The following is a 23,227-nucleotide window of genomic DNA, read 5'->3' on the forward strand; positions in this document are numbered from 1 at the left end:
ATTCCAGTTTTACTTTTTTATTTTTTTGTGACAGACCGAGCAAGGGGGACAGATAGGGACAGACATACTGGAAGGGAGAGAGATGAAGCATCAGTTCTTCATTGTGGCACCTTAGTTGTTCATTAATTGCTTTCTCACATGTGCCTTGACTGGGAACTGGGGGGCTACAGCAGAGCGAGTGACCCCTTGCTTAAGCCAGCAACCTTGGGTTTCAAGCCAGCGACCTTTGGGCTCAAGCCAGCGACCTCATGGGGTCATGTCTATGATCCCACACTCAAGCTAGCGATGGGGTCATGTCTATGATCCCACACTCAAGCTAGTGACCCCATTCTCAAATTGGTGAACCCGCGCTCAAGCCGGGACCTCGGGGTTTCAAACCTCTCTATGTCCCAGTTCGGCGCTCTATCCACTGTGCCACGGCCTAGTCAGGCTCCAGTTTTACTTTTGAAGAAACAAGAGAAACTATTCTTGGTTGTAGGCCTGTACTTTAAGTAGTACAGGTGTTTCTGTGTAATAAACCCCCCAAAAAACACACACACACACACACACACACAAAAAAAATATTCTAACACAGCATCTATCTCCTTTTCCTTGCTTTTAGGTTTGGACACAAGTTGAATGTGTCAGATTTATATAAATTAACAGACACAGTTGCAATCCGTGAACACGGAAATGGAAGACTAGTGTGTCTCTTACCCAGCAGTCAAGCTCGACAGAGCCCCCTGGGGTCTTCCCAGTCCCATGATGGCTCCTCAACAAATTGCAGCCCAATTATATTCGAAGAGTTAGAATATCATGAGCCTGTCTGCAGACAGCATTGTTCCAATAAGGATTTCAGGTATAAAGCTATTTCTCTTCAGAAACAATCCTTTTGTATTAGGCCATGGAGTATCTCTTAGAATTACCTTGCTACTGTTTTAGAGTACTAGGAAAGGTCAACTAACTGTTTCCTTTTCTGCAGTGAACATGAATTTGATCCAGACTGTTACAAGATTCCTTTTGTGATTCTCTCTCTGAAGACGTTTGGGCCCCAGGTTCATAGCCTTCTGCAGACACACGAGGGCACTGTGCCTTTATTAAGGTGAACATGTCAATACCATTATGACAGGAAGCCGTAGTTTTCTTTATAGAAAATCTCCCTTTCTGTCCATATCTCTCCCCAAGAAGTATTGTGGAATGCTTCATCCTAGTGTCCATAGCCTTGTGGTCAGTTAAAATATATCTGAAATGGGGTCATTCACTCAGGATTTCAACAAGAACATTTTTTAAGCTGAATTTTGGAAACAAACACGAGTAGGACAATTTCCTCTCCACAGGGAAGAGACTATTATAAGGGCTGTAACAGAAGTATGCACAAGTGCTGCAAGAATACACACAAGCTCAAACAGTTATAATTTCTAAATTTGAGAGAAAAGTATTCTTCAGAAGAGAAACAGAGAGAAGGGCAGGACTGGGTGGAATCCCATTTTAGCACACCAGAAGTCACCTGTAGACAGTCTGGGGGCCAGCGCAGGACTGAATTGCCGTGAGGCCCACAATACATTAAAGCAAATTAATAACTGGCTTGGAATCTAGTTGCCTTATTTTTAACCCCCTCTGCTGGAAAATTGTCCAGGAATCTCTAGTACCAACAAAGCAGAAAAGAGGTAAATTCCATAGTGATTGACTCCCAGCAACCTTAATTTTAACTCTAAACCCAGATTGTGGGCATTTAAACAAATCATTTATTAATGGATACATTAAAATAAAAGCTTCTGTTTAGCAGCTGCTTTCTTTTCCATTATTTTAATTAACTTTTGTTTCTTTTTAAACTTCAGCTTTCCAGATTGTTATGCTGCAGAGTTTGGTAAACTAGATGTATTGCTGGAAAACCAAGGGGGTGTTCCATTAGAACACCTCATCACCTGTATTCCAGGTGTAAACATTGCTGCTGCACAGAATGGCATCAAAGTCGTGAAATGGATTCACAACAAGCCCCCTCCTCCAAACACAGGTAGGTGTCAAGTGTTTGGTCCTTCTGGGCCACTGTCTATGGCCAGAGAAGGCTTTTATCTTAAATGTAAAGGATGATGGCCTCTGGTCTTTTAAAAACAGCCCTCTAAAATGCAAATGTTTGGAAGAACTAGACTTTTTGAAAATTCCAGCATAAATTGTGTAAAAAAATGTAAAGCCCCTGACCTGTGGTGGTATAGTGGATAAAGCAGCAACCTGGAATGCTGAGGTCGCCTGGTCAAGGCACATATGGGAGTTGATGCTTCCTGTTCCTCCCCCCTTCTCTCTCTCTCTCTCTCTCTCTCTCTCTCTCTCTCTCTCTCTCTCCCTCCCCCCCCCCCTTCAAAAAATTGAGTAAATAAAAATCTTAAAAAATGTCAAACCCAATTCTACAGTTACAGATCTCAGTTTTGAGAAGCTTTTCTACTTGTCTATTGACTGTCCTTTTAAGAATAGTTTCAAGTATTTGAAGGAAATATCTGAAAGCAGATTTACCTTTGAAATTTATTTTGCATTACATTTCTGACTTTGATACATGTGAAAACAGATTAAACTCTTAAGGACCAGGACATTTGGGCCTCAATTTGGGTACTTTCTGAGTTCTAGGCAGCCCCTGAGTTGCAGATGTCTAACCCTGCTACCTGTGAACAACACTTTAAGATGTTCTTTTCATACCTCCACTTCTCTTTGGCCCTCAGTACTTCCTCCTCTTCTCCCCCACGCGCCCCCCCCGTCGGAAGTAAGGTGTGGGTACCTCCTAGACCACTCTTGCTCTGTATGTTATGCTGTTAGAACTTCTTAATTATATGAACATTCAACATAAATGTGAAAATCAGTGTCTTAGTTTATATCGTGCTAGTTTTACATTATTACTTTCCGTGGTTTCCAGCTTCTTTGTGGACTGCTTAGGCTCTTCTGGGCTTCCTGCTTGATGACCATGTATAACTATTTCTGTGGGAAAGTATGTTCCACGTGATCAGGTTACAGTTGGGTTTTTGAAAAACAACCAGTTTCTAAGCTGGAAACTTCCTGAGTATTTTCACTTCCACTTTTAAGTTAACACTAAGGTGGACTATGCTTTACTTGGGCAACCTGACTTTGAGAAGTAGTGGGAAAACACTGCTGGCTGGTCCATGGGTTAATTATATGGGCCTTGAGTATGGAAGCTGAGAAGTCAAGTAGGTAGTTGGTCTCAGCTGCTTGGTTATAACTGAGCTCAAGCAGGAGCATACAAAGTTAGTTACCTACCTCTCTTTCAGCTGATGACGACATCATGCTTTATGTCTTATGTGTGTTCTTTTCTCTCCCCACTGTCTAGACCCTTGGCTTCTGCGTTCTAAAAGTCCTGTAGGTAACCCCCAGCTGATCCAGTTCAGTAGGGAAGTGATTGACTTACTGAAGAGCCAACCGTCCTGTGTCATAAGAATTAGTAACTTCATCCCGTCTTACCACCATCATTTTGCAAAGCAATGCCGGGTATCAGATTACGGATATTCCAAGCTCATTGAATTATTAGAAGCAGTGCCTCATGTCTTGCAGGTAAGAAATGACAAGGGATTATTGTTTAAAGATGGGGGTATTCCTCAGGATAGCTAGTAACCTAATTAATTCCTGAGAAGTCAGTTCAGAGCAAAACATCAAGTAGGAGCTTTTTTTGGAGTGCAGACAACAGGCACAGGGTGGCTTCTTAATTTTTTAGAAAGCTTTAAGCTTCCAACTTGGAGGTCCTTAGAGCACTGAGGGTTATTTTCCTTATAATCTCTATAGACTGACCTTCCTTCTAGCACATACTTCTCCAGAATTGTTCACTATGACATGGGAACTCCTGTGAATATGGTATTCACCTATTTCTGGCCTTTATTGAAATGTAATAATACAGATGTACTCTATTTTTTTTGTGCGAGAGCAAGAGACAGACCAGGAAGGGAGAGAGATAAGAAGCATAAACACATAGTTGTGGCATTTTAGTTATTAATTGATTGCTTCTAATATGTGCCTTAACTGGGGGGCTCCACCCAAACCAGTGACCCCTTACTCAGGCCAGTAACCTTGGGTTCACGCCAGCAACCATGAGGTCTTGTCTGTCATCCCACACTCAAGCCGGTAACCTTAGGGTTTTGAACCTGTGTCCTCAGTGTCCCAGGTTGACGCTTTACCCACTGCAGTACCACCTGGTCAGGCTTACCTTTCTTATAAGTGGGCTGAAGACCAGTTCCTGGCCTGGAGCCTAGCAAGGTTCCTGAGAAGTCTTTGCCTATTAATTTACAGTATTATAATAATAAAAAGGCCTAAAAAAACACTGTCTTTTAGGGATAAAATTATTCGCGTGGTCTAATACCATGCTTTTTGTTTCTGTACTCATAACTATTTGGAAAGAGTATGCAGGCCAAAAAAAAGGTACAAGCCCTTGAGTAGTTGTTCATTTTGATGGTGTACTGTTTATTGCTCTACATTTTATTTGTAAATGCAGAACTCATACATGAAGGGGGTAATTCTCTGAGGCGGTAACACAGAAAGAAAAATCAGCAACTAGGAAGTCAGTATCTGCAAAGGTTTTATGACTGTAAATAACCCAAGTGTTTGATTTGCAGATTCTTGGAATGGGCTCCAAACGTTTGTTGACCCTTACACACAGGGCCCAGGTGAAGCGCTTTACTCAGGATTTACTAAAACTTCTCAAATCCCAGGCCAGCAAACAGGTCATTGTGAGAGAGTTCTCTCAGGCCTATCATTGGTGAGTTGAGAAGAAAAAAAATGAAAGCAAATATTTTAAAACATTTTTTTCCTTTTTCCAAATTTAAAATAATCATCTAACTTTTCTATGGAGCGTTCTTTTGGAAAACTTAGAAAGGTATTCTGACAGGTGATATTTCTCATTCTTTGCCTGTTTTCATGGTTAAAATCTAGGTGTTTCTCAAAGGACTGGGAAGTCACCGAGTATGGGGTTTGTGAGTTGATGGATATCGTGTCGGAGATTCCAGACACCACCATCTGCTTGTCCCAACAGGATAACGAAATGGTGATCTGTATCCCCAAAAGAGGTGTGTTGACTGGGAGGCGGGGCCTGTCTCAGTGGTTCTGACACGGAGCCATGCAGGGGAGGCCTCTTCCTCCACTTTGTCCACGGCGCCAGGGCCTCCGTGGAAGGTGCAGTGTGACCACAGATCTGTGGTGCAGGGGATCCTAGGTTCTGCAGAGTAGGTGAAACTACTTGTTGAGAAAAAAGAAAACTAGTTTTTCAGAATTCATTCTAAGGCGAAATGACACCGCCAGCCCTTTGATAAAATGCGTCTTCAGCCTGTCTGTGGCTGCGGCTGCCATAGCTGTCCCGTTGAGAGTCGGTGACCATGGCTGTGGCTTGTCTCTTTCTAAATCTGGGCTACTTTACTATGCACACTTGAAAAGGAAGGTAAATTCAGATCACTGTTTTATCTTTCATATTTTAGTAGTTTCAGCTGAAGTCTGGGAGAGGCTCGATAAATAAAATTGACGTACCGTCGTGTCCTCCCGCCGGGATCGGTTCGTGCTCTTCAGCTGTGCTGCACAGTGCTGAGAGCGTGAGCTCACAGGGTTCCGGAGCTGCACTAGTGCCGGCAGTCTTTCCCGATTCCCACTTTGCAATGAATGGGAGCAGAACTCGGAAGTTGAAGCTTTTTCTCCCCTGTCGGACTTTGATGTTTGGCAGTCTTTTCTGCTAGCAATTTTAAGTAAAGATGAGATGAATAAACAAGAAGCATGTGAATATTCAGAAATCTGATTTCATAGAAGTAATTTCTAGATTGTGCTTTCAAGTACAGAGACCTGTATGTGTGCCATGTTCACATACGGGGTGGTAAGGGAGTGGCTGGAGAAACCATTGCTGGCAGATAAGAAGTATATGTGTATTTCACTTTACACATAAGAGTATCCTGACTTCCTGGTGTTCTGTTATTGAATGAGTTTGAAACCATCTGCAAGGAGAGAAGGGGATGTTTGGTTTAGGTCGTGTGTGTTTGGAAGGCAGAGGTATCATATCTCTTATAATCTGTGCACAGTAATAATATTAAAAAAAAATGGGTAGAAGAAGATTGTGATTTGTGTGTGTTTTTTTTTAAAGAACGTACCCAGGATGAAATGGAAAGGACGAAGCAGTTCTCCCAGGACGTGGTTGACTTGCTGAGGCACCAGCCCCACTTCCGGATGCCCTTTAATAAGTTCATCCCCTCTTACCATCACCACTTCGGCCGGCAGTGCAAGCTCTCGTACTACGGGTTTACCAAGCTGCTTGAACTTTTTGAAGCCATACCTGATATTGTACAAGTAAGTCAAGAAATTATATTTTTCAGGACGATAGATGGGGAATTTTTTTTTTTTCCTGAGAAGTAGGGAGTTATAAAACAGGATGAAAATTTGAAATATTTCTTTCAGAGAAGCTATGTTGTTGGCTCGTTAGTAATTAGGTAAATGTGGGGTTATTTTCCTTCAATAAAGAAGTAAATCATTCTTCAAACTTGTTTTAGGGTAATTATGATTGAATGCTTTAAATTTTAAGTTGATTGTTCTTTTATTAGCTCAGTACCTTTCAAATCTCATGTTGGAGGTGAGGAGGATTCAGATGCTTAGCTGTTGAGTCAGTGACTGCAACCAGATTTCAGCTATTGACTTTTGTTACCAAATATTACCATTTTTGACCCTCAGTGCTTTTTACATTTAAAAAAAAATTTGTGGTAAGATACATATTACCTACTTAACTATTTTTAAGTGTATAGTTCAGTTGTGTTAAATATATTTATATTGTTTGAGCAATGAAGTTCCAGAACTTTTAGTCTTGCAAGACTGAAACCATATTTATAAAAGAACACTGGAGTGCTTTTAAGTTACTAATTCGTATACGTTCTCATGCCATTTAATTCCATGCACAATCATAACGTTTTCAGCATTCCTTCCCTCCTGTGTGTTTTCCAAGGTACTGGAATGTGGAGAAGAAAAAATCCTCACGCTGACAGAGGCAGAACGATTCAAAGCTCTAGCTGCCCAGTTTGTCAAACTCCTTCGCTCCCAAAAGGATAACTGCCTTATGATGTCGGATCTGCTCACAGAGTACTCGAAAACTTTTGGTTACACTTTCCGTCTCCGAGACTATGATGTCAGTTCAGTTTCAGCTTTAACACAGAAACTCTGCCACGTTGTGAAGGTAACCAGGTTTTTCCTCGGACTAATGCTTGCGACCTAATCTTTCCTGGGGTCCTCGCGTGTGCTCTGGCTTTTCCATAGTTCCACGTCACGCTGCTCACTGCCTCGCAACCTGTTCTGTGTGTCATTAACATCTTCTGAGGTAAGAGAAGATGACTTAGGTTTGGCAGTTTAGACTTTTGGCCTTGCCTTTGTGTGTTTCTTAGTGGCCTTGCCAAAGTGCTGTGTCTTGAGCTGATGAGGCCACTGTTTTCCCCCAGGGTGTTTATTCTCAGTTGTATCAGTCTCAGCCCTGCTGGCCTGAGGTCGGGTCCTTCTAAACAGAGCTTTTCCTCTGAGGTTTTGGGGAGACTGTCATCACAGCTCCCTTCTCCCAGGCTCGGACTCACTGAAGGAGTGTGTGTAGGAGCCCGCTAGGGTGGGGAGTTGCCTTTGCTGCTGGTGACTCCAGATCAGATGAGAGGGGGCGCCTCCCTCCCCTCCCCCGCCCTGGCCGGAACTGAGCGCCCAGTCCTAGGCAGAGCGGGGCCGGGTCTCAGGTGAGGAGGACAGGAGAGGAAATGTGCAGAGCGGCGGCTGCCTGGTGATGAGTCTGGAAGACCCTGTGTGCTGAGAGGAGGAAGGCCGTCCGGGAGCCGCTAGAGCGCAGGAAGAGCCTGGGGAGGGGTCACTGAGGCCGAGGGGGAGGGACGCGGTAGCGCCACCTGCCCCGGAGGGGCACGGGAGGCAGGCTGAGCCGCCCTTTGCACTAGCTCTGCCGGCATGGTGGAGGGCTACTGAGAAGGCCCTACCTGAGGGGGAGGGGAAGTAGATGCAGGTGAGGAAGGGCCCCAGTGAGGCAGCAGGTGAGGGAGTTGCCATTCAGTGGAAGCAGAGACAGTGCAGGCATTAATATTTTTATGTTGATAAAAAAGAAGGGAGGTAGGATAGGTGCAGATATAGGTAGACTTGATGTTTGTCACTAGGAAAAGGAAGGAGTTGCCTTCCAAGAGCTCTTTTTCTGTCAAATAGAAGGTGAGAGCAATTACTTAGAAACAAACAGGATTCCATACAGAAGAGCCTGGAGAAGGTCTGAAATGTCACAGTGGTGAGGGGGAGAGTGACCAGGAAATCAAGCAGGGGCGCTGGGAGCATGGAGAGCCCGCTGGAAGTCTGTGCTCGCGGACTTACTCTGGGGAAGTCGTGGCGTGGCTGCTGCGCAGCTCGGGAAGGAGAGGGCTGGGTTCACGGTGGGGTTCTTGCCAGGTGGGTACAACAAAAAGGCAGGAGGACAAAGGAATTTGGAGTATTGATGTGAATGTTAATGAAATAATGGCCCATCGGCGCCAAGATAGATAAAAGAGGGGAGAAAATAGGAGTCGATGCTGGTGAAGGTGCAGAAAGATAAGAATTGGATCTCTTCTCCCACCCAGAGTCTGCTCTAGGCTTCTGCTTGCATGCAGGATGTGGGAGGGTTGAATGAGTCAGTTCGGAAGTGGGCAATGACAAGATCCCCACTGTGACCCTGAAGATGGGAGTCTGGAGTGGGAAGGATGTCATTAGAGATGAGACACTCGGTCCTGTCCCATGTTGTGCTCAGTTACTCAGGCCAGTGGCAGTGGTGGGCTTGATGGAGAGGAAGACTCTAAGCCATGACCGCAGACTTTGACAAATAAGGGTGAGTGATTGGAAAGCTTGGCTGTGAGCAGCAGAGACGGGAAGATGGGAGACGCTACCCTGGCTGCACACGGGAGTCCCCCGGGGAGCCCCTAGAGAGTGCCAGTGGACTTCACCCTGCCTCTGAAATTCTTACAGTATTGGGCTGAGTGCTCTGAGCATTGGCATTTTTTGTAAACTTCCTAAGTGATTCTAATGTGTAGCCAGGGTTGTGAATCAAGAGATGGACCTATATAGCATCAAAGGAGTGGGTTTTTGTTTTCCCTCCTTAAAAGGCCGGAGTAGTAGTAATGGTCTGAACATCTAAGGAAATGACTGGGACTCCCCTGGACGTATATCTGTTGATTGATTAAACTCCATGTTTGCAGAGGAAATGAGGAAATGCGTAGTGTAAATCTCTCCAAATCTATAATCTTGACAAGTGGAGTAAGGGGGCCTACCCACCAGCCTTCTGCCTTGGCTCTCCGTGATCGTCAGGACCAAAGACACACTGGTATTGTGAATTGAAATGTTGCCACCCACCTCTCTCTGCCTCTGGGGATCCAAAACCCCAGCTGGAAAGCCAGAAAAAGGGAAAAACAGCTACGATAGTAAATATTGCTTTGCCTGCCGATGCCTAAGTGGTGTGTCTACCGAGGCTCTGCCTGGCTTAGTTCCAGTAAGACTCACTGACTCATTCACCCCTGCCCAAGGCCTGTGGGTCTCAGTCGCCAAGTGCATGCTCCTGCACGTGTTATTTGGTCGCCAAATGGTAACCATTATCTTCTTGAGAATCTGAAAGAATGGAGTAGACACATAGACCTGAAAATGCCAGCTTTTGGGGGGCAAGAATTGATGGGCTAGAAGAACACAGCTTGCCTTATAGTCAGAGTGGGCCCTCTACCACCTCCCAGCCTAGCTCCTGGACACACGGGGGGCAAGCTGTGTCTGTAGAGCAGCCTTGTGGAGTGTTGGCTGCAGTCTAACCAGTGCCATCCCAGCACAGCACAGCACAGCACCCCTTAATTCACGAGCTTGGACCAGTGGATGCCAACCAGCCTGTCTTATTTCCTTCTCTAGGGGACAGTGGAAAGATTGTCCTAAGAGAGGGCATGTTATTGATTCAAGTTTCTGGTTATAGACTTGCCAGAAGGGAGAGAGGAATTTCTGCTCCAGTCTCAGCTGAAGTGTTGGTCTAGTGTCCTAAAGACGCTAAAAACCCACTTTCCTTCACTTTAAAAGAAAGAATTAGAGATTTTTCCTCTATGGGTCGCATTAGCCAAAATAAACTGAGGTGGGTGTGACCCAGGGTGTCTCTGGAGTTTGGATGAGTTTGAATTCTTATTTTCCCCAGGTTACTGATCTGGAATCTGGTAAACAAATCCAGCTGGTCAACCGCAAGTCCCTGCGCTCTCTCACTGCCCAGTTGCTGGTGTTGTTGATGTCTTGGGAAGGAGCCACCTATCTCTCAGTGGATGAGCTCAAGAGACATTATGAAGCTACCCATAGCACTCCTCTCAACCCCCTTGAATATGGATTCATGACCTTGACTGAACTTCTGAAGAGTCTGCCTTACTTAGTTGAGGTATGAGTGCTAGTGGTTCTTTAGAACCCTACAAGGAAACTGTTGAATTGGGTATTTCTGGATTACTGAACAGTCTAGATTAGAGGGGTAGAGCTGGAAGAGACCAACTGGTCATTTTATAGTTGAACAGACAGAGTCACAGAGGTACAGGCACCCTGCCCAAGTGAGTGACATGCCAAGCCAAAAGCCCTGGCCTTCTGATTCTTGAACTGGGGCACTTTTGTTCTGCACCGGGCTGGATTTTGCTCCTTTTACCTCTCTCTGAATGAGAGGGATTATATGTTGGTTTCATGTGACTTCTCAGGTACAGGTCAGAAAGGAAAATTAATTGGCCACCCAGGGAGCCTTTCAAGAATGGCACTTCGGGATTAGAAGAATTATTAAGAGAACACTACAGAAGTAGATAAGGTCCTAGAAAAAAATTATCAAAATTGAGTCAAAGTTAAAAATTAGACTAGTTGCCATGAAAGAGACTTTAAATATGATTGAAATTTTATTACTAAAAAAGGTACCAGGACCAGATGGGTTAACAACTGGGTTTTAATTAACCCTTAAAGAACCAATAACTCCAACTTCTTAAAAAGTATTCTGGGCCACTTGGAAAAAAAAAATGTAAAGCTCACTACTTCATTTTATAAAACCAAAATTACTTGAATATCAAAAACCTAATATGGCCACTTAAAAGAAAGTGACTCTAAATAGGATATTAACCAGCAGTGTACAAAAATAATATACCATTGTTCTCATAAAACCGTGCGATTGATAATTAAGTAACTAAAAGATATTGATAGAAAAATTTCTCCTTGGCCACATTTTAGTTGGATTCTTTGAACAGCCTTCTAGACTAGACCTTAACCTTGGATGTCAGTTAATAATGATGTCTTAGGAATTTTCTAACCACTAACACCCTCCCCCCTACCCCCTCATTTTTCTTTGTTATATAGTTGACCTTTGAACAACATTGGGATTAGGAGTGCCACCCCCGCACAGTTGAAAATCCACACATATCCTTTGACTCCCCAAAGACCTCAGTTGTCCCTCAGAATCCACAGGGGGTGGTTCCAGGACCCCCACAGATACCAAAATTTGCAGATGTTTGTCTCCTATATAGAATGGCATAGATCAGTAAATACAGTTGGTCCTCCACACCCATGGACTTCCAAGCATAGATCAAAAACAGTGCAGGTATTTAGTGAAAAAACTCCATGTGTAAGTGGACCTGTGCAGTTCAAACCTGTGTTGTGTCAGGGTCAGCTGTATTCAGAATTGAGCCCAATTCTTTTTTTTTTTTTTTTAAAGTAGGCGAGAGGAAGGAGATAGGCAGGCTTCCACATGCTCCCCAGCCACAACACCATCTGGGGATGATGCTCAAATACAAGCTATTTTTAGTGCCTGAAGCTGATGGGCCCCAACAGAGCCATCCTCAGTGCCTGGGGCCATGCTCAAACCAATAGAACCACTGGCTGTAGGAGAGGGAGAGGGAACAGGGGAAAAGCAGATGGTCACTTCTCCTTTGTGCCCTGACCAGGAATCCAACCCAGAACATTTATATGCTGGGCCAACGCTCTATCCACTGAGCCACCGGCCAGGGCCGAGCCCAGTTCTATACTAAGAACTTGTTCCCTATTGCAATAGTTTCTGATTAAAAACTTTTACCACTTTAACCACTGTCGAACTCTGGCCTTCACAGTGTCAGATTCAACATTCTGAACTCTGTTAATTATCTATTATGTGAACACTATTTCTAGGCAATGTAAATAGATATTCAAGACAAAAGGCTTTCCGTGGCCAGCCAAAATTAGCAAATATCCTTTCTCTTGCAGAATCTCAGTGTACATAAAAGATTCTGAAAAAGTTTATGATAATGAAATTTGCTTAATTGACTTGAGGCCAGAAGAGCTTTGGGCTGTTTTGTCAACTTTCTTGTTTTCTAAAAGAATGCTAATGCCATCATCCTGCCCCACTGCGTTCTTTGGAACACCACTTTGGGAGATGAGGTGTAGTGGCCTCAGTCTCCAGATCTGATGCAGCTTTCTCTTAAAGGTTTGCCTGCCTTCCGTCATCCCAACCTTTTTTGTGTGAGGCCCCAGGTTTGCCAGTTTCCTTCCTTTCTGACACCGTTGCTCCAGACCTCTGCCTTTTTAGACTTGCAAATAGAACTCAGGCTTGCTCAGGGCCTCCTGTTTCTCTGGAGGAGATCCTTGAATGAATCCCTCCTCCTCCTCGGCTTAGTGTCTGTTTTCAGGTTGACTCAGCACCTTGTCACTCTCTGTTAGAGGCCCCCACTTCTCGGAGGGGACACTCACTCTGGGATTGTCTAATGCTGCGTTTTTCTATTGGACCAGGTTTTCACTAATGATAAGAGAGAGGAGTGTGTGAAGCTCACAAGTCTGTATTTGTTCGCCAAGAACGTGCGGTCCTTACTCCGTACTTACCACTACCAGCAGCTTTTCCTTCATGAGTTTTCCGTGGCCTATACCAAGTATGTTGGGGAGACGCTGCAGCCCAAGACTTACGGCTACAGTAGTGTAGAGGAGCTCTTGGGGGCAATCCCACAGGTGAGTGTTTTCTGAGCTTCTGGAGAGTATCTTCCTGGAGAGCCACACAAGTTTACTCTCCTGAACAGAAGAATGAAAAGGCAGGCATGTTGAATGGATCCTTTCATATCAAACAGTTTGCATAAGATGATTTTAGCGCTTTTCCTTCATCTGCAAACCTTTATTAAATTCCCGTATGCCGGCTGAGTCAGTCTTAGACCCTGCGTTCAGGCAGGTGAGGGGTACTGGAGGGTCAGGACATGCAGCAGGTGATGGGTCAGTTTCAGTACAGCCAACCTTGGGCACAGTGAGGAGGGCCGTGGGCAGGCCTGGGGGATACCAGAGCGGAGTTGTCAGGAGGAGAGCAGCTTTGGGTTTTCTTGTGAAAAACACCACAGTCCCTGCTGTGCACAGTAGAGTTGAGAGAAACAGGAGGGGACGAGGGGGCTTGGCCAGGACTCTGGCCATTGCCCAGGTCAGGGTGAGAGTTCCGATCGAGCCTGAGGGAAAATCATAGAAGCAGTTAGGACACGTGGGAGCTGCGATCAGGGACTCGTGCCAGGAGCTCGTGGAAGAGGGCCGGGCCCGGGGGTGGGCCCGGGGTGGAGCGCAGCAGCATCAGGCAGAGGACTGTGTTTCAGGGTTGGGATAAACTCAGTTTGAAGGGTCTGAGAGAACTCCAGTAAATTGGGGGAGATATGTGTTGTTTCAGAAAAAAATAGGGCTCTCATGTGAGAACTATCGTCACTTATAGATCACATCTGGTGTTTGGAAGACAGCTTTTTAAAAGCTATAAAGAATATTTTTACTTAATCTATTTACCCTAATTAATCAATGTCACCCTGTTAAAATTAATTGTCTAAATAAAAAAATATATATATATTTTTAAAGCTGAGTCTCACAAGTTTTGGACTACACAGTTTTTCTTAGAAAGGACATGTTTCTGCCAGCCTCTGTTACTTTAAAGCGTGAAGAAGAGTGTAGGAATTTTTTCTTGGCATTAATTCAATTCTAAATTCAAGAATGTTTAAGGCAGACGTAGGTCACAGTCCTCCTGAATTTTAGGGCTTATCTCCCTCCCTTTTCCGTTGCTTAACCAGCAGTATGTCTTGTGTGCAGGTGGTCTGGATAAAAGGACATGGTCATAAGAAAATTGTAGTGTTAAAAAATGACATGAAAAGTAAGTAATCACCTGTCCTGCGCCCCTTCAGAATTTCAGGGTCCTCTCACTGCTCCCTCTGACAGGTGCTCTTTGTTTTCTAGGTCATTTAAGTTCAAACTGGCTCTTGGCTACTGAGCGTATCCTGGAGGTGCCCAAATCTTGCACAGCCTTGGAACCCAAACTCGGAGCAGGTGACGATGGTAAGAGGAAAGACAAAGCAACGTTGGTATAATTCCAGGAGAAGTGGCCTGGAGAGGGGTGGGGTTGGAAGGACGTCAGTGGGTTATTTTCACTCATTTCAGGTAAGTATTCATACATTTTCCGAAGTAGTTGATTAATAGGAAAAAAACTGGCCTACATTTGATAGCATTCTTTGGTTGATTGGTTACGGTTCTTAAGAGATGTTGGCACCCCCTAAATGACAATGTCAACCCAGTTCAGACGTTAAAGGAAAATAATTCTGATGTTGTTAGAACGGTATCTTGTAACTAGTGCTGTAGTCAACACTAGTGCACTGGGGGAGAGAGATCAAGCTCAACTCTGAACACAAGGACAACGGGATGGTCAGGGAGCAGAGTGAGGGCGTTGGTGGGTGGAAAATTACCAAGAGGAGACATCAGGGAGGGGGATTCTAGCCAAACTGACATAAGAGGGTTCTTGCTAAAGGCAGGCCAAGGACTTGACTTTTCGATGATGGAGGGAGGGGGGAAGCTGGGGTGGGGGCATTGAGGAACTTGATCAGATAGCATGGCTGGGGATTCTCGGTAAACTGACTTCCCAAGGTTCTTGCTAAGACTTGGCAAGGACAGGAGAGACATGGAAGGCCAAGGTCAAGGGCTAGTGGAGAAGAGGGCTAGGAGGAGCCCGAGTCAAGTTGGGTCAAGGAGAGTCTTTGTTACAAGACATCCCTGGGAAAGACTTGATCGTAATTCATTAACGTTACTCAAAACAACATTGAGTCACTTAGATTTTATGTGGAACCATCTCTATAAGTAGAAATTGGCTCACTTGAATTCTATGGCAATTTTAACTTTATTGAAAGACTTGACTTCATTGCTGTGTGTGAAAATTTTATCTTCATTGGACTCTAAATCATAGTGTTGCTGTGTTCTGCACTTATAACTCAGTTATGTAGCATTTTACATTTAATAAAGCATCTTAATGTCGCTCATCTCTCTCAGCTGTCACAGCAGCCTTCAGCAGTAGCTATCTACGTCCTACAAATGAGGAACAAGAACTCCCGGAGGTTAAAGTAGCTTGCCCACGATCTCTGAGCCAGGGAATGACAGAACTTGGGCCCATGCCTTTTAATGCTGAGCTTTGCTCCTTTAACTATATACTTTATACCCCTTCTCAGGGTTTTTATTTCCCTTCTTTGGTGGCTGACTGTGGAATCTTCCTTAGATGGGGCCTCAGGGGACATCCTGGCCTGTGGCATTTCACTTACCAACAGGAGACCCAGGTCTCTGTTAGTGGTTCTTTTTTTTTTTTTTTTTTTTCCTGAAGCTGGAAACGGGGAGAGACAGTCAGACAGACTCCCGCATGTACCCGACCGGGGCGACGCTCTGCCGCGACCAGAGCCACTCTAGCGCCTGGGGCAGAGGCCAAGGAGCCATCCCCAGCGCCCGGGCCATCTTTGCTCCAATGGAGCCTTGGCTGCGGGAGGGGAAGAGAGAGACAGAGAGGAAGGAGAGGGGGAGGGGTGGAGAAGCAAATGGGCGCTTCTCCTATGTGCCCTGGCCGGGAATCGAACCCGGGTCCCCCGCACGCCAGGCCGACGCTCTACCGCTGAGCCAACCAGCCAGGGCCAGTGGTTCTTTTTTTTTTTAACCTTGAGTACTTGAGTACTTCTGATGGTTTTCTTTTTCTTTTTCTTTTTTTTTTTGGTGAGAGAGACAAAGACAGACAGGAAGAGAGAGATGAGGAGCATCACTCATAGTTGTGACACCTTAGTTGTTCACTGATTGTTTCTCGTACATGCCTTGACCAGGGGGCTTCAGTGAGGCCTTGCTCAAGCCAGCAACCATGGGATCACGTCTGTGATCCCACACTCAAGCCAGCGACCCTGTGCTCAACTCGGATGAGCCTGCGCTGAAGCTGGTGACCTTGGCATTTTGATCCTGGGTCCTCAGCATCCCAGGCCGACGCTCTATGCACTGCGCCACCGCCTGGTCAGACCTGACATTTTAAATCTTTAAGGCTTCGGAAGAGAGCCTGGGACACAGCCGTGTGGGAGACTGCCCTCCCGAGTAGTCACATCACAGCCTGCCTTCTCTGTCCAGGGCCCTGTCAGACGGAGCAGGAGCTCCTCCACCTGACCAGCAGCTCCCCTGTGGACCTCCTGTGTGCGCCCGTCCCTTCCTGCCTGCCGTCCCCTCAGCTGAGACCAGATCCCGTCATCCTTCAATCTGCTGATCTCATCCAGTTTGAGGAACACCCTCAAGAAGAGCGTTCTGGTAGGGTGCACTGAGTTGCCTTTTCTCTGTGGGCTTGAAGAATAAAACCGTAAATGCCAACATATTTGGCGGAGGGGAGGAGAAACCGCACCTTTTCCGTTGGACTCCTCCAGAACTGGGCCGCAGCCTGAGTGGCATGGGGAGCGCGCAGGGAGTCACAGTGCATCCTGAGGGCGGAGGCAGCGGGCTGGGAAGGAGACACACTCGTCACCACACGTACATGTCATCTCTTGCGGAGTCTCCTGAAGGACTCCAGAGGCTACGGGGCTTTAGGCGGGTACTGGAGGGAGGGGGCATCTGTGCCTGACCCCAGACTCGGTGCAGAGACCTGAGAAGGAAGAGGAGGCCAACAGGGTGCTCGCCGGCTCGTGCCTCACTGCGTGCCTATTGCCCGTTCTCACTGTGCGCCCAGCACTGCACTGCCCGCTCTCACTGCGCCCCCACTGTGCCCCCGGCACTGCGCTGCCCGCTCTCACTGCGCCCCTGGCACTGCGCTGCCCGCTCTCACTGCGCCTCCGGCACTGCGCTGCCCGCTTTCACTGTGCCCCTGGCACTGCACTGCCTGCTCTCACTGTGCACCTGGCACTGTGCTGCCCACTGCTCTCTCTCCCTGTGCGCCCTGCACTACACTGTCCACTCAAACTACGCACCCAGCACTGCACTGTCCGCTCCCACTGCACGCCCAGCACTGCACTGCCTGCTGCCCACTCTTGGTGCATGCCTGGCACTCCGCTGCCTGCCCCCACTGTGCGCTGGCACTGCGCTGCCCGCTCTCTGTGCGCCCAGTACTGCTCCGGGGTTGCAGGCTTGGTCCCTGACTTCTTCCTCAGCTCCGCAGGTTAGGAGATGGGCATAGCTGTGTTGGAAATAGAGTCTGCTTCAGGCGGCCTTATTAGAAAGTCAGGGCTAGAATTGAACCCACGGCCTCGTGTCTTTCTGCCGTATCCCCCGAGCTGAAAGGATGGCCCACCTGCTCTGACGAGGCCCTTCCCTTGTCATCGTCACTGCACCCACCAGTCCTTCCCGCCCTCTGGTGCAGCCCTCGTCCTCAGGGGGCACTGTTGCCCAGCAACAGAACTGAGGCTCTGTGCCTGGAAAATGGGAGGCATGGACCCAGGCACCTGGCCCCTGAGACCAGAGACCTGGCCTGTGGTAAAAGCAGGCTGCATTCCCTGCAAAACTGGAGCTGGTGGGAGGTTGATACTAGCTCTTTGGGACGTGTTAGCCTGGGTGCAGTTAGTGTACATGAGTCTTTGTATACACCAGTCATTCACAAGTCACAGGGGACAGAAAAATAATTTGAATGGTGTAGGCATTCTGTCTGCCATTCTCCTTGGTGTCAGCCCGAGAAGGAGCGGAGGCTCTGTCATCCCCTCTGTCACTCTCACCTTCTCTGAGCCTTTGGGGCGAGAGCCCCTCGCATACCCAGTAGGGATCTGAGCTGTAACAGTACGTCTCCTCCGAGCAGCGTGGCCCTGTGTGACCAGCAGAGGCCGGCAGCATGGCTAGGGATAGCAGCCTGCAGCATTGCAGGGGCCCGACTGGCTGTGACTTTCTGGATTTTCTAGGGCAGTTTTGACTCTGCCTCTCTACCCTTGACCCCCACTCCAACCTTAGAGCCACACAGAGTCAGGTCTGTCAGTGGAATGGGCCAGGGGTCGGGTCCCTCCTAGCCTGAAAGTCTTGAAGTCACAGGAGGCTTAGGGGTCCTTAACTACCTGACACAGTAGATGTGCAGAGACTCCAAAGAGGGGAAAAGAACCTTTTAAATCATTGCCCATTGGTTTGTAGTCCAAAACAAAGATCTCTAAAACTTGTACTTCAGGGGAGAGCTGAGATGCAGTTTATAAATATTTGACTGACACAAAATATTGATTACATAGCTAATATGTAAATGGTGGCCTGGGTGTGACATTTGAGGGGTTATTTTAAAAATGTTTTTGTGTGTATGTGGAAATATGAGCGAGAGACTGAAACCAACACTTCTTGCAAGTCATAGAACTGAATCCGTTTGCTTTTCTGTGTTTACAGAAATTATTTTAAACCAAGAAGAGAACACTGCAACTCCAGTACCAGTAAATGACAAGAAGCCCACCTCCGACTCCAGCTCCTCTCGCGTCTCAGCCGCCGTCCCAGCGCCGCCCTGCCCCCCCTCGGGAGCCCCCGAGTCGCAGCTCAGCAAGGACCCTGTGGAAAGCCCAGCCAAAAAGCAACCCAAAAATAGAGTAAAATTGGCAGCCAACTTTTCCTTTGCACCTATAACGAAGCTTTGACTCATCTGAGCATAGAATTAGGGTGGGAAAGCAGTCTGACTCTGCACACAAACGTGGGTTCAAACACACAGCCACTCCCTCCGTCTCTAGACTTATTCCACAGTGTTTTCTTTCTTTGACATTGAGCACAGCTTTGAGCTGAAGTTTTTTTTCTTTTTCGTCCCCCCTTTCCCCAATTTTTTGGGAAAAAAAAAAAACAAAAACTTCCCATTTGTTAAAGACTTCCTAATAAATTTTACCAATTCTTTTCTGAATTATGAAATATAATGATCCGTAAGAAGAAGGCAGAAGAACTCGGCTAGAGAAGGAAGTAGCTCTACTTCCATTGAGCCGCATCAGTGGGTATCCCTCCGTGTGGCCTAACAGGGCCGCCACACCTTTGCTCGCTGATGTTTTCAGACAGTGTTGATCATATGCATGATGTGTCTTGAAGCAAAGCCTGCTCAGTGACCCTGCGTGTTCACACACTGTGAGGTGGGCCGGCAAGTGAGGATGTATTTTCAGGTTGGATGTGAAGGCTCCTGGCTTCCATGTGACTTGTAAGAGTGCCTTTTTTTTTTTTTTTTAATTTAATTATGTCTGTAGTTGACAAATGTGGCTTCATCACAAAAATTTTTTAATGTTTCCACTATGGGGTTCTGTTTAGGAGCTTTCTAGAAAGTTGAGGATGATCTAAGCTTCCCTTTTATGTTCAGTTCCAGTTTGACACGCATCAGGTAAAGGAAAGGGAGATGGTCTGGGTGTCCTGGATTTAAAGTCAGCATTTGAAGGCCAACACACAATATTGTGTGTCAAGAGACAGTGTTGGAAAGAGTGTCTGATTTTCTAAAATATGCAATGCATAATTGACAAATCAGAGCTGACGGGTGAGGTGCTTTATCGGGGCAGTATTGATACTCTTTCCACTAGGAACACACTCATTCTATCTAAAGAGACAAAGGCCAAGGTTGATCAACTTAACTTTGTTTTTGTAATTTTAAAGCTGGTTTTGGTAGTTGGGAAGCTTTATGTGTAGGTATTTGTGTGTCTTAGTAGTGTCTAACTCAGTTCCCACTGTTGGAAGCGTGTTCGGGTTTTTTGTATCTGATGTTGGTATTTGGGGAGAGCCAGCCTTTAAGGGAGCCCTGCCCTGTGGAATGACCTTCGCCCTGAGGTGTCTGAGGCATTTGGTGACAGGTGGCCTCTCACCCCTCCCGAAGAAACCTGACATTTACAATGGGTTGTATTTGTTGGGAAAAAGGCGGATTCATTCATAGAGCAGAAAGAACCTGTTGGCAAAAGGTCTTCCGCTAGTTAAATGGTATCTTTTGGGGAAATGCTTATATTTTGTAATTTCTGGAAAGCCAGAAAATGGGCTCTGATTTATAGCCAACATTTTGATTAAGTGCCACAAAATAAAGGCTATAGAGAGACTTTTACAAGTTAGATTTCTGTTCCCCAAATCTTTTCTATGAAGCCAACGATTCCCAGTTCTCAAGCCCCTGCCCCAGTGGAGGTGGAACCACATTGGAAAAGCCTTCTAAGCATGATGGCTCTCTGCAGGTCCCTCGAAGGCATTTCCTCTACAGACATAGTGTGACAGAGGACGATGCAAATGTGCAATTTTTTAAAAGAAGTTTTTAAACAATGTGATATAGTGTTGAGAACATCAGTTGCCTTATTCTGAGATTTCATAAGGCTGAGTTTGCACACTTGGACTTTAGTTTTGTTCTCATTTAAAGAACTGTGGGTTTTAAAAACATAAAGAGGTACCATTACAAGTCACAAGGAATAATCTCAAAGAGCAGCTTCTTTGGGCAACAAAGGAGAGACTGAAGTTGTGTGCTGTCATGTGAGTGTGGTTGCACTGTTCGCTGGAGACACCAGCCTGGGATACGCAGGACTCTTAACAATTGCTGTTTGAAGATGGGAAAGTACAGCAGAAGTTCATTGTGTTCATAATGTACTCCATAATGGCCAGTTCAATTGCTATCTATTTTTTTATCCAGAGGCTTAATTAAATGATGTGACAAAATGATGTATGAGAATTAAGGCAATGAAATTATTTCTGGGTGGAAAGATGTACTGTATTAGATATATCTTTAAAAAAAAAAAAGTTATCACCAAAACCCCCTTTCCCGTCTTGCACTGTTTGTTTTGGATTGGGCTGGGGGGAGCGATGTTTTTCTTAATTGTCTACTTTGAACACTTTTTTGTGGTTCAAGTGCTGTTTTGTGTGTTGGGACCAAACAGTTGTCAATAAACTTTACAAGCAAGCATCCAGTTTGAGTTTTCCAAGTGAGTGTTTGTTTGAGGGGAGGGATTATAAACCAGTCCAGTGTTGTCCTCTTTTCATCCTGGGTTCCCCTAACGTCTCACCCTTTCTGAAATCTGAGGTGGAGTACAAATTGGTCTGACACTTTGGAAGCACTTGCATCTGGCCCTGGCAGGTGACTGGATATGGGCCCTCCGTGGTCAGGACCCCACACGGTTTCCAACCTAGTTCTAGGTTATAATCATGTGTGGGGAAAATACAATAACCACCGAAACTTTCTGGTTATAAAACTGGGATAGTTCCTAGGCTCTTTCTCCCTGTGAAAGAGAGCCATTTTGCAGGCTACCTTGGTCTTGGTCACTGCCAGGCCTGCTTTTTGATTAAGCCCATTTGGAAAACACTGCTTTCATAAGATCCCCTTTTGAAGCCCTTTGCCCTGAGACCACCATTACTGCCCCCCCCCCCCAGTACAAATCTGAAAGGAGAGATTTGAATGTTTGGATAAATTGCCTCTTGATAAAGTTCAGTATTCTTAAAAGTTCAACATTAAAAAGCTCTTGGAAATCTTTGTCAATCCTTTCAGTACATCTCACTTGGTAGCCAAGTTTTACAGAAAATCTTCAGCCGCCCTCATGCCCCTCTAGAGCAGAGCAAGGAGGTTTTGTGGGTCTAGTTCAAGGATTAAAACGGGGCGTCACATTTGTGCGTCTCCCAGCTGGTCTGGAGCAGGTGGCTTAGCGGGTGGCTGGCTGGGTGAGAGCAGACCCGTCTGCAGTGGAGGTTCACCTTCTAGGGCCTGACTCCCAGACAGGGGTGCAGTCAACCCTGTCTGTCCCCTTTATCACAAGAAGCACTGTGCTTCGAGATTTGTCTGGCTTATTGCTGCTTCAGTGGGCAAAGACTGAGTCATGGCTCAGATGTATCCCTGCTGCCTCCCACACCAGTGACCTGCTGTCGCCTCCACTTCTGCAGATGGGGACAGGTCACATATTGGCTTGGGCTGGGGGAGGAGCAGGAACCCTGACTCACTGCCCCATAAGCCGGCGGTCAGCGCAGTCCTCACCACTGCTCTACTTGACCTTGCCCTCTCCCGCATTGCTTTCTCTCAGGTTCGTATGCTGGCTGGCCCGTCTCCCAGCCGTTAATGTGATGACAGCACCAACCTCCTCTAACTCGACTCTTTGGGGAGAGATGCAGAGAAGACAGATCTAGTTTGCTCGTTTGGACTAATGCTTTCAGGGCCAAGTGTCGAGTCTCTTTCCCGGGAGAGTTCTAGTCTTTGGGAGGTAGGCAGCTCTGGGGAACAGCTTAGGTGAGAATAGGAAGGTGGGGGGGGGGGGATTCAGCAGATTATAGAACAGCACGGAAGACCCCTCCCTCTTCAAGTGGGTGAGAAGAGGAGACCTCAAGCCAGGTATCGAGGCCTGAACTTGCCTCAGCAAAATGAAGAGAAGAATTCCCATTTTTCTGGGTAGGAAGGATCTGGAAGTGGGGAACGTGGGACACAGGAGGAGAAGGGGAAGGGACAGCCACAGGCGGAAGCTGAGCAGCACCACAGCGGCGAGCCAGCCAGGAGCCCCACAGCGCACGAGGTGACCAGGCGGACAGGACAGATCCCGGCACCGTCTCTTCCCACCATCACCGGCAGCTCGTGTGAAGGCCTCGCCCCCTCCCACCGCTGCCTGAAAGCCTCTCGATGGGATGTTCAGCCTGCGTGGACTCCAAGGCCTGACCCCTGCTGCTCCTCCCCTACCTCCCCGCTCTCCTGACAGAGCCCCAGGTGCTGGCTGTCCTCTGGAAGCCACCTGCCGGTTCTAGAGGCCACCCACAGTTCCCTCTGCCACCGGGGCTGCCTCAAAATGGCAGCTTAGTTCATCAAGCCACTAAGGACGACCTCTCTCCAGTCTGCTAAGACGGAGCCTTATGTAAGGGGACCCAATCAAGGGAGTGACTTCCCATCTTTTTTTACCAACTTCCATTAGTTAGAAGCAAGTAACAGGCCCCAGATCCTAGACGATCTGTTAAGTGTTTGATGACTGAGTTAGTGATTGCCATAGGAGGCCTCAGACATCCTATCCGGCTTCTAGCATGGGAGGAAAGGGGTCCTGACCGAAATCTTTTGAGGGCCAAGAACCAAGCTTCAAAGCTGAAAGGGCCTCAG

At 46.6% G+C, this 23,227-nt stretch overlaps 1 protein-coding gene across 3 annotated transcripts in view; it reads left to right on the top strand.

Annotated features, from left to right (window-relative positions):
• MARF1 (meiosis regulator and mRNA stability factor 1) overlaps positions 1-21,072 on the top strand; it is a 41,946-nt gene extending 20,874 nt beyond the window's left edge. For all 3 annotated transcript variants that reach the window (XM_066382561.1, XM_066382563.1, XM_066382564.1), the window contains exons 14-27: positions 602-838; positions 962-1,081; positions 1,818-1,993; positions 3,311-3,531; positions 4,584-4,726; positions 4,900-5,033; positions 6,089-6,291; positions 6,938-7,165; positions 10,154-10,384; positions 12,730-12,942; positions 14,041-14,101; positions 14,185-14,283; positions 16,366-16,539; positions 18,571-21,072. In XM_066382561.1, coding sequence (XP_066238658.1) covers positions 602-838; positions 962-1,081; positions 1,818-1,993; positions 3,311-3,531; positions 4,584-4,726; positions 4,900-5,033; positions 6,089-6,291; positions 6,938-7,165; positions 10,154-10,384; positions 12,730-12,942; positions 14,041-14,101; positions 14,185-14,283; positions 16,366-16,539; positions 18,571-18,812 — 2,482 coding nt within the window. In that variant the 3' untranslated portion in view covers positions 18,813-21,072. The remainder of the gene's footprint in view (positions 1-601; positions 839-961; positions 1,082-1,817; positions 1,994-3,310; positions 3,532-4,583; positions 4,727-4,899; positions 5,034-6,088; positions 6,292-6,937; positions 7,166-10,153; positions 10,385-12,729; positions 12,943-14,040; positions 14,102-14,184; positions 14,284-16,365; positions 16,540-18,570) is intronic.
• Positions 21,073-23,227: the final 2,155 nt, after the last annotated feature.

This window comes from Saccopteryx leptura, chromosome 4 (assembly GCF_036850995.1).
Source record: "Saccopteryx leptura isolate mSacLep1 chromosome 4, mSacLep1_pri_phased_curated, whole genome shotgun sequence".
Classification (NCBI taxonomy): Eukaryota; Metazoa; Chordata; class Mammalia; order Chiroptera; family Emballonuridae; genus Saccopteryx; species Saccopteryx leptura.